The sequence below is a fragment of the Chironomus tepperi genome, unplaced genomic scaffold, assembly GCF_022539635.2.
Source record: "Chironomus tepperi strain 1889 unplaced genomic scaffold, CSIRO-AGI_Ctep_v1 contig_454, whole genome shotgun sequence".
In the NCBI taxonomy this organism is placed as follows: domain Eukaryota; kingdom Metazoa; phylum Arthropoda; class Insecta; order Diptera; family Chironomidae; genus Chironomus; species Chironomus tepperi.
In genome coordinates this window covers 611,493-622,299 of record NW_027226576.1, presented here as the reverse complement: position 1 = coordinate 622,299, position 10,807 = coordinate 611,493, and the positions used below count along the sequence as shown (strand labels likewise).

The 10,807-nt window shown below is 28.4% G+C and overlaps 2 protein-coding genes across 3 annotated transcripts; one reads left to right on the top strand and one right to left on the bottom strand.

Annotated features, from left to right (window-relative positions):
• Positions 1 to 157: 157 nt before the first annotated feature.
• Dsp1 (Dorsal switch protein 1) lies at positions 158 to 7,486 on the top strand. The gene is made up of 4 exons (XM_070651286.1): positions 158 to 1,244; positions 2,423 to 2,638; positions 3,913 to 4,251; positions 4,322 to 7,486. The coding sequence occupies exons 1-4, from the start codon at positions 675 to 677 to the stop codon at positions 4,469 to 4,471; spliced, it is 1,275 nt and encodes a 424-aa protein (XP_070507387.1). The 5' UTR covers positions 158 to 674; the 3' UTR covers positions 4,472 to 7,486.
• Positions 7,487 to 7,488: 2 nt separating this feature from the next.
• On the bottom strand, positions 7,489 to 10,446 carry LOC139098890 (acyl-coenzyme A oxidase 1-like). Of its 2 annotated transcripts, none has more exons than XM_070651264.1 (6): positions 10,289 to 10,446; positions 9,945 to 10,142; positions 9,710 to 9,869; positions 9,361 to 9,637; positions 8,111 to 9,298; positions 7,489 to 8,056 (listed from the first exon to the last, which is right to left on the bottom strand). In XM_070651264.1, the coding sequence occupies exons 2-6, from the start codon at positions 10,069 to 10,071 to the stop codon at positions 7,796 to 7,798; spliced, it is 2,013 nt and encodes a 670-aa protein (XP_070507365.1). In that variant the 5' UTR covers positions 10,072 to 10,142; positions 10,289 to 10,446; the 3' UTR covers positions 7,489 to 7,795. The 2 variants fall into 2 exon arrangements, with proteins under 2 accessions (XP_070507365.1, XP_070507366.1); XM_070651265.1 differs by having other exon boundaries at positions 10,215 to 10,363.
• Between the last annotated feature and the right edge of the window lie 361 nt (positions 10,447 to 10,807).

Here is a 10,807-nt window from a genome sequence, read left to right as displayed (position 1 = left end):
TAAGGTAAAGTCACTAACGCCATCTATTATCAATTTTTAATCTTCTCAATGTATCAACTTGAGAGAAATGAAAAATTCAGTTAAAATTCTCATTTGTTTATTCCATGAGAAAATTAAACAAAACATTTTTCATGAATCGTTCCTTGCTGCAAGGGCATTAAAATCTGCGAAGTATAGTAAGAATATGGATGGAGCGTCATTTTTTCTAAACAAATTTTAAACGTAAATAAGTTAAAAATTGGCATTAAATCGTGTAAATTTTTCTACTGATTGTGTGAGCAATAAGGATTATATGAAGTGATAACAAAGAAGCGCTTAAAATCAATAAAATAAATCTGGGAGTAAAATGTTTATGGCGAATTTTTGAGAAAATAAGTGTGTATAGCATTTTTTTTTCTTCTTGTAAATGTTGGTATATTAAATTTTTTTCCGTTTATATACAACAATGCATAAACATTATTAAAGAATAGTTTTTAAATAATTAATTCATCCAGAAGGTGGTAAAAATTTTGAAAAACTATATAGAAAAGAAAGAAACGCATTATATACTTTAAAAGAAAGAAAAATTGCAACAGTGTTAGTGCATTCTCCCGAAAAAAAAGGAAAAAAAGAAAGAAAAATCCCCCTAACATAAAAATTAATTAATTAGGAGACTTTCAAAACAAAAATAAAAAATGTCTGATCAGCACCGTGGTGGTGCATGGGGTGCTAGAGAAGATGCCGTTTGGTGGCCGGGAGCGATCACAGCTGATCAGAGTAATTTACATCATCAACAAATTATTAATCAGCATCATCAGCAAAATCATATGCAGCAGCAACAACAGCAGCAGATACATCAAGTTGTAGTTCAACAGACTCAAGCATTAAATGATGCTGTTAGGAATAATAGTACGACTTCCAGTGTAGCTTCACAACAGCTTTTTTCATATAAAATGGCAAGCAGTTTCCCATCAACTAACGTAGCTACGTCAAATGCATATGATTATCGTTTAGGTATGGGAGCAACACAAGGGATGAATGTCACATCATCACCTGGAACACAATGGTGGTACACTGCAGCTGGTCAAAATGCCCTAGAAAATTTGCAACAAGCTCAACAACAGCAGCAGCAGCAACAGCAACAACAACAACAACAGCAGCAGCAGCAGCAACAACAACAGCATCAGCAGCAAGTAAATCAACAGACACAATCTCAACAGCATCAATCTCAAAATTTACATAATGTACATTCAAACCAAGCTTCGGTAAGTTAAATTCCTTATATTATCCTCATATGTTTTGATTCTCACTCTCTCCCGTCCTATCATCAAAACAAAACAAAAAAAAAAAAAACTAAGAGAGCATCAAATATATGTACAATTCCAAAAGGAAAATAGCAATAATAGCAGCCATTAATAGAAAAATAATAACAACAATAATGTTTGAAAAGATGAAAAGAACATTCATAAACAGCCAAAAGAAAATTCTCTTTGAACCCACGTGCTCTTTTATAACAATTATATTGTTATTATATACTATAGTCTATGCTTTGGAATGCTTAGTGCCATTTCGAATGCGAAAGAGAGAAAAAAGAAAAAAATTATTGTCAATTGTTATGATAAACAAACATACAATTATAGAAAACATGTGTTTATTGATAAATAATATATTTGCTTTGCTATATTATGTATGAATGATTCACATGTCAGCATAATATTTCTGTATTTGTGAATGCATTTTCGTTTTCATCAATGATTATATTTACGTCGAAGTTTGATAATGAAATTTTTCATGTATTGTATAGCGTATAGATATGAATTCATATTCATGCTACATAGGTTTAAAATATACGTAAATTGTCAATTAATAATTGTTCTCGTCTGTTGTTAATGTACAATTTTTTTAATGAAAAATCATATTAATTAAGGAATAGTTTGAGTGAAAGACTTTTGACGTTTTAGGCTCAGCGATGCGCACGTTGTATGTATGTGTTTTTATTAGCGTGTATTGTGTTAATGCCCCTTAAATTTTTTTTAAAAGAAAAAGAATGATTAAAAAATAAGAAAAATGAAGCCACGAGACCGGTTTTTGTCGAAGAGAGAAGAAAGAAAAAAAAATCGACTAAACATCTTTCTTGAAACAAGAAAAAAAAAATAATGAAACAAAGGGATAGACTTTTAAAAAATATTTTCATTATAACTCTCATTACTGAATAGTTTATTTTGAAATGGAACAATTAATCATTTAGAAGGAGTTAGAGATACATACGTACTGAAGAATGAAAAAAATAAAAACAAATGAATTGACCGCCAGTGTTCAATCTTTTACATACATACAATTCACATTAATGATGATGACTAACAATTCTCTTCATGACTTATTTATTTATCTATTGTTTGGATTGAAATATTAATTTTGTTAATCTCTTTTATCATGCCTTTAGAATCAAACTCACGTACAACAAAATGTAAATCAGAATCAGAATAATCAGATTGCCGCTAAAATGAATCGAGGAAAGGCTCAGGATGCAAAGCCTCGTGGACGAATGACTGCATATGCTTTCTTTGTTCAAACATGCCGTGAAGAGCATAAAAAGAAGCACCCCGAAGAGTCTGTCATATTCGCAGAGTTTTCAAGGAAGTGTGCTGAACGATGGAAGGTAAGAATGTTATTAAATGTTCAGCATCAATAGTCATACCTAAACCAGTAAATAAATTCCCAATTGTGTACATAATGCATACGGATTAAAGATCAAGACAGATCAACTGATTCACATTCGCTTGTATTTGCGATTTCCTAAAACTGGTTTTGTACTACCACTTGAAAATTTCATGAAATGTGGTTACTCCCTATAGGATCAATTACTTCCTAGATTTTTAATTTTTTAAGCGTTGGCATTTTCATGCGATTGTTATTTACATTTTCATATTGATCATAAGAAGCAATATTTTCTCTTTTCCAACTCTTCTAATAATCCAAAATATGTATTAAAGAAACAAAAAAAAAAAACAGGCTAAAGGGAAAAGAGGAAGAATGTCAGAAAAAAATGAAATTGGGACAATTTTCCGAAATATCTCATTTTCTCTTTCTTTCCCTCCTTCTCCTTAACTCAAAAAATTTTCCTTCCTTATTTTGAAAATATATTGCATGCATATTTCAGGTTTATGTATTATTGCGTTTGCGCTTAAAATTTTTACATATACGGGAAGGAAAAAAACTGCCACAGGGTGTCTCATCAGTCGAGAAATATTGAAATAAGAAAATATAGAGGAATTGTTTGAAAATGTTCAAGTTCAAAGTTAGTAAATTTTTGCGAGCAGCGATGCAGAAATTTAATTTCTTACAAAAATGTTATTATTTAAAAATGAGTCTATCTAAATTGCCGCTTCTCGCTTCACAGAAATTATTTTACATTCTTATCTCGAGATACAATCATTCTGTCCGAACGTTTTGAAGCTTCAGCCGTTTCCTTCTTTAAAAAATCGATCGCGCGAGGAAGTTTTGATACATGCTTTTTATGTAAACTCTTATGTATACATACATATATATTTATATATGTACATGTATAGTATCTTTATATACAACATACATTATTTTCATTGTATGCGTAACTTGTTTCATTGGTGTCTTTTGACTGCAGATATCTTCAATACTTTGCCTTATTTTAAAAAGTCTTTTTTTATATTTTTCATTTTTTTTTTGTTTATAAAATTTGAATAAAAAAATAGGCGCCAAATTATGCATTAGTACACTACACCTTCATCTTAATTTCATATTTCTGGTTGAATGAATGTTAAAACACAGGTTCTCAAACTTTTGTTTGGTAACAGATGTGTTATGCTTGAGTTATCTCTTAAGAAAATGTTTAAAGTCGCTGTTGTTGTCATTCAAATTAATTTATTTTAAACAATTTATATCTACTTATTTTTTTAGACAATGCTTGATAAAGAGAAGAAACGCTTCCATGAAATGGCAGAAAAAGACAAGCAAAGGTATGACATGGAGATGTCAAATTATGTTCCTCCAAAAGGTGTTGTAGTTGGACGTGGTAAAAAACGAAAACATCAAAAGGATCCAAATGCTCCGAAAAGATCACTCTCAGCATTCTTTTGGTTTTGTCATGATGAACGGAATAAAGTTAAAGCACTTAATCCCGAATATGGTGTAGGAGATATTGCTAAGGAACTTGGACGAAAGTGGTCTGATTGTGATCCCGAAGTTAAAAGCAAATACGAGGCTATGGCTGATAAAGATAAACAGAGATATGAAAAGGTAAGAAACTTTTTATTTCAAAATAAATTAAGACAGTAAATTAATCAAATGAATTGATATTATTTTTTAGGAAATGACGGAATATAAGTTAAAGTGTAGAAATATACAACAAGGTATTCCACCTCCAAATCACATACAACAACAGCCGTTAAATTCTCAAATACATCATGATGATGAGGATTCAGGTGATGAGGAGGGAGATGGAGGTGGAGAGGATTAGAAATATGACTCGTTCATGATAAAGAGATTATAAGGTTTGAAATTTTATAAAAAAAAAGAACTAGACAGTAAACTGTAAGTTAAAATTTCTTTGATTATGATAATAATATTAGATTGGTAATTTTGTCTCTCAGTATAAGCTTTTTAACTTCGACTACAGAACCGCAGTAAGTGAAACATAAATAAATAATAATAATAACACTTGTAGTCAACTACTGTAAGTATTTTAAAGGCAATATAGTAGTTGAGTAACGTGAATGACGATGAACACTTCGTGATTTATGAACGTGTAATTATAATGAAATTAATTTAAAAATAATATTTTTATTGTTTGATTTTTTGTCTCCAAAACGAAGAAATTTTTATAATAAATAAGGATAAAAAAATAGAACGAAAAAAAAATGGAGTTGATTGAATGGATGGAAGAAGCTTTCATATAAGAAATTCAATGCATAATTCGATAGTTAACAAATACATTATCTGTTTTCATAAGAAATTAAATTGAGATAAAAAAAAGTGTACATGTGAATTATCATTAACTGAACACATAAATAATGTTATGAAAGTGATATCCATTCATTTTGATATTTTCCATAACCTTCTCTACGTATCAAACCTAAATGAATCTGTCATCTTTTTATAATTATAAAATGATAATACTCGGTTTTTAAAACCGGCACAGTACAAAATAATGAGAAAATGGTTTAAACTTTTTGGTTATAAATAGTACTTTTTTGTTTTACTTTAAGACCAATGTCAAAGTTCAAGCATTAAAAGAAAGAATTTTTTTTAATTAAGCTTATCCTTTAAGTTTCAAAAGTAAAATGTCCGACTTTTACGAAAATTAATTTTTATTTATTTTTTTATTTGTTACAAATTAGGACATTTCTAGTAAATAATAAATACCTAATAAACTTGTGCGAAATGCAAAAAAAAAAGAATAATAATTTGATTAAAGATGAGAGAATTAAAAATAAATAACAAAAATATTATGAGAAAAATATCTCCTCACAATTAGAATAGTTTCATCCAGTCAAATTTTGATCGTAAGAATGAGAAAATAATTTTCTTCTTTGTTTTGTAAATATGCTTAAACAGAAAAAATCAATTACTCAAAAAGAATGAAGAAACTCCAAATGAAGGACATTTACATTACATAATTGATAAGAGATTAACATTGGATCAGTTTTAGATTTTTCATGCATTTACCTTCCCATTCATTTTGTATAAAACAAGAAAAAAAATGTAATACAAAAACAATTCATCCACATAAAGCATAATTTCATACGTATAAGCATACAGACTTACACATGCTGAAATTGATCCAGTTTGTAAACAATTGATTTAATTTCCTTTAGACTAAAATGAATGATTCATGTGTAATGCAATAACTTTATGCCTTTCTATGTTTAAATTATTGCAATATTCGTGAATAGATATTTAAATGAAATACGTTTGTATTTAAAATTAATTAAAAATTGTCTTAATAAGAAAAAAAAAATTAAACATTTCCAAGATGCACAAATTTGGAAAATTTTTAAACGATATACATAAAAAATTTAAAGAATAAAAAAATAGCTACAAAAATTAACTTGTTGAAATTTTGTTTGATTTCCTAATTTCATATATCACATCCGATTTCATGCCTGAACGTTCATTTTTAATAATATATCATCGTTGAATCATCTGAAAAATCGTATGAAAATTTTCAAAATTTATGCAACTTGAAATGGAAAATATGTTTATTTTACTAATGTGAATAATCATTTGTTCTAAGTTATCTAAATGACAAAATTATTCCAAACTAATTTCACATATTTAGACTGAACAATCATTAAAAAATAATAACACTTGATTTTGGAATGAGATGATTCATATTAGTGAAATTATCCACTAAAATTTTAAGTAAAATAATGGAAAATACAATATTATTCTTCCCCATTAAATTTAATTTAACTAATCAAATGAATTAATTGAGAATATCAGTAATGATCTTGATCATGAAATGTTTAGTAAATGTTTGTTTTACTTATTAAAAATCCTATATCATTGGTAATTTAATCAATGATTTAATCAGTTCAAAGCGGAATGATGGAAAAAAAATTGAGAAACCAATGGTCTCAGAATTGCCGTAATAACATATTGAACGATATGAAAAAATTGTTGCCATGAACTATTGAGTATAAATATATTTACTTGGTTTTTTTTTTTTTTTAATTTGAAAATAACATGTAAAAAATTATAATGAGGAAAAAAACACAAATATCGACAAAGGATAGTTTAAGAGTTAAAAAATATAAATTGCTTTTTACGAATGATAAAAAATTCATTACAATGCTAGTATAACTTACACAAACAAAAGTTTAACATTATACACATCACAAAATGAATACTTTTGATCCTTTTACTTTCTTTCTTTTTTGTTTTAAAAACGTAGAGAAAATTTTCGATTTGTTGATATCACATAGCCACATTTGTTTGGTCTGAAATTTATTTTAAATTCTTTATTGATACTAATATTCACCAGAAGATTTTCCTGAAGAAAACTGTAAAATGTATTGAAATAATTTATATTATTACAAAGGAAAATTAAAATTTATATAAAAAACTGATAAGGGTGGATTGTGTGATTTAACATTCGAAGTAACGCAAATGAATCATCAAGTATTATTTCGATGCTCTAATAAACAATGAGCAGATCTTTTATATAGATTTATGGTTAATATTACTGTAAATACTGTGCAACCACTTTGTTTCCTTTTTCATGAACCGTTTTTCTATGATTATTATTATTATTATTACGCTTTAGTTTTTTAATTCAAAAGAAAATCATCATTTTCAAATAATTAAAAATTCACTCCTTTTTTTGTAAGAATATAAGTAAAAATGATGATGATGATGATGATGAGATTATTCATTCATAGATTGTATCAACAGTTTGTTTTTTTTTTATTTTGTAAAAATGATATAACAATTAGAAACAATAAAAATTCAAAGAGAAAGAATGCATATGCAATATTTTGTCTTATGATTTCATAGTTTTTCAGACGTGCTTTATTCAGGTATAAAAATAATAACTATAATTTTCCACAAAATAAAATGGTTGTGAGTATATTTTTTAATTTCAAGGTAGGTTGGAATACATATATCCAGTCTTAAATGCTGGTTCAAATTTAGCTTTATTTGAAATTCATTTCAAAGCCTCAATTTCCAAAAACTATTAAGGAACAGTTTGAATAAAATATAAATTGAAAATACAATATATGAAAATAGAAAAAAATCTTCCACCTTTTTTTTGTCAATGTTAATTGGGGTAAACTTTTCCTTACAAATTGGACTTCATGAATGGTTTCAAATATAAATGGAATGATTGATTAACATCTTCCTGATTTAAAGGTGATTTCATTGCAGCGTTAATTAAGTTTTCATAAACATTTCCATCATAAGTTCCTAATACAGATCCAAGAACTTGATCTGGATGATCAAATCCATCAACTATGCCAAGAATGTTGTTCCTCAACTTTTTCAACAAAGTTTCCAATGATCTTTGTAAAAATTCAATATCACTTGAAGTCATATTTGCAAACTAAAATTAAAAATTTTAAAATAGGAACATAAAAAAATGCAGTTACAATCTTACCTCGAGCAAGCTTCCAGTGTATCGTAAAGCCAAATCAACAGAATATAATTCTAACAAATCTTTCAAAACTTTTCCTAATGGAGCAGATGTTTGTTTTACAGAATCTTCCAAAACTTCAATTGCAGCTTGAAGCAAAAATGCTTGACAGTGCAATTCTGATGCATTAATAAGTTCCAGTCCAGTTTGATTTGTAGCTTCTTCTGGTGATAGATATTTTTTTCGTTCCTCCAAATGTTTATTGGATTCGGCAATTTTTTTAGCAGCTGCCAATTGAAATGCTCTCAAAATACCGGATGGTGAATTTTGGAATGATTGTTTTGAATTGCGTCCCTTAATAAAGTTTTCCAAATATGATACAGTTGGAGTAAGTTTTTCACCGTTCATTGCTTTTTCCCAACATTTGATCAAGTACCTTGCAGTTTGTAAGAACATAACTGTGTTTTCTCCTTCATATGTTTGTGCTGCAGTAACCATTCCATAAATATCTTGAAAACCAGCTGAGTTAAGATATCCATGACCTCCAGTGGACAAACGGCATACTTCAATAGCTTGAGCAGCCTCATTTGTGCATACAGCCTTAAGACAACACGAAATAGCATGCAATTCTGGTAGTCTTTCCATATCACCTTTATCTAAGTCATGTGTTACTTGATTGTACATATCCCATAAAAATTCAGCAGTTATTTTGAAAACAATAACTTTTGCGACTGCAGGAAATATTTTATATTGTTGAGTGACATGTTCAATTATTTTCGGTTCGGGTTTATTTGGTTCAATTGGACTTTGTCGACGTACCATAGAATATCTCAATGCAATAGTTACTGCCTTTGATAAATAACTTGCCATATCTTTGAGTATAACAACACGCACAAACATCATTGTACCATAAGTTAGAACTGAGCTTTTGGGTTTGATAAATTGTCCATCTTCTAATACTTTTGCATTCTTCATTAACATGTTTTTCAATGGGATACGCACATTATCAAATGCCAAAAACCCGTTATTGACTGTATTCATTCCAACTTTATTTCCAATTTCACCAATTTTTATTCCCGGTAAAGGCATATGTGTCTCCTCATCTCTGAGTTGTACAATAAAAGGCTGAATACCGTGACATTTTCCTAGCGAATATAGTTGAGCAATAACTATAGCATAGTTAGCTGTATGTCCTAAGCCGCCTGGCCACCACTATAAAAATTACAATCTACTATTAAGATCTACATATTAGTTATTATTTATTATTTATATACCTTGTACGATGTAAGATTTGGAGAATTCAATATAAATTCTTTTGTTTTCGGGTCATATGTTGCGGTAGTTTCAAGTCCACGTATGTAAGTTCCGTGACCTAACTCGGTTTGTGCGTAAGTGCCGATAATATTACAGTTCCATGCACGAGATATCCATTCAGCTTGTTGATCACTGGTGCCATGATTCATTATTGCCGGTAGAAACATTACGAAATGAACTGTAATTGGATTTGCTTCTCGGAAAATTGCTGTTCCCAAGGTACCTCCTAACAATGCCCTATTTTCATGGGAAAAATTTATTTGATTAGTTGTTTTGTAAGGTGACTCGTTAAAACGAACAAATTATTACATATAAATATCAACACCGCCTCTTCCATCAGCCTGAAGTTCTTTAATTTTTTTAACAACAAGAATCGCTTTACGCACTGCATTTTCATATTTTTCTTTGTGGCTTAAATAGCTTGTTGACACTTTATCTTCCAATTCAGGATCAGATAAAAAGAAATTTTCTGGACAGTCACAGGATTAAAAATAAAAGTCATAATAAAAAATTTAAATTTTACGGTTGAATTATTTTTACTTACCGAGAAATCTCTTTTCAGCAACATTATCTGCACCTTTATAATACCAGTTGGTAAAGTCTTCAACATCAAATTCAACTTTCTCTCGTTCCTCTCTTAAATCAGGATTTACTTTAGATTTATTTGTCATTTTTTAAGTTTTATTGTGACTTTCTGTTTTAAAAATTTTGATAATCACTGATACCCTGATACTCTGATACTCTATAAATAAAATAAAATAATATAAATCTTTCTAGATTATAATTCGTGAACTTTGAAACGAGCTCAATTTACAAGTGTATATTTTCAATTATTTAGTACTTTTTTCGCAATCCCCACTACTAATTACTTTCATTCATTTGACTTACGATATATTACGCAATGTGTTAAGTGTTATAGTAATCTTTCTTTAATAATTCACTTTATAATATCTTAAAATTAAAATTTTGTTGTGTATTATCATTGATTTACAAAATAGAAATAATTATTTCTGCGGAGCACTTGTAATGGAAAAACAAGTACAAGTTGCATAGAAAAAATATGTGTGATCTTAATAGATGAAGATATTTGAATTTTAGTGGGAATATTATACGTTAAAAAATCGAATGCATATTTTTGAAAGATTTTAAATTTTTATGTGGAAATAATTCTTAAACCTTATTTTACAAATTTTTAATGTCATGTCATACTTTGAATAAATGCTTGATATCTAGATGAAATTAATTTTAAATTTTAACTTTAATTTATTTAAACGTTCCAATGTCTGTCAATAATTTCACTTTTTTTTGACTTACATGGCAAGTGTTATGTTAGTTCTTTTTTATTTTTTATTTGCAGTTCCTTCATTGGGCGTTAATTTTCATTGACGAGGAAAAAAACCACTTAAA

Coding starts and splice junctions, on each gene's coding strand:
- Dsp1 (XM_070651286.1), top strand. CDS start 675: ATGTCTGATCAGCACCGTGGTGGTGCATGGGGTGCTAGAGAAGATGCC. Junction 1,245..2,422: donor TACATTCAAACCAAGCTTCG/GTAAGTTAAATT, acceptor TCATGCCTTTAG/AATCAAACTCACGTACAACA. Junction 4,252..4,321: donor ATAAACAGAGATATGAAAAG/GTAAGAAACTTT, acceptor ATTATTTTTTAG/GAAATGACGGAATATAAGTT.
- LOC139098890 (XM_070651264.1), bottom strand. CDS start 10,071: ATGACAAATAAATCTAAAGTAAATCCTGATTTAAGAGAGGAACGAGAG. Junction 9,870..9,944: donor TGCTGAAAAGAGATTTCTCG/GTAAGTAAAAAT, acceptor GTGACTGTCCAG/AAAATTTCTTTTTATCTGAT. Junction 9,299..9,360: donor CAAATCTTACATCGTACAAG/GTATATAAATAA, acceptor TAATTTTTATAG/TGGTGGCCAGGCGGCTTAGG.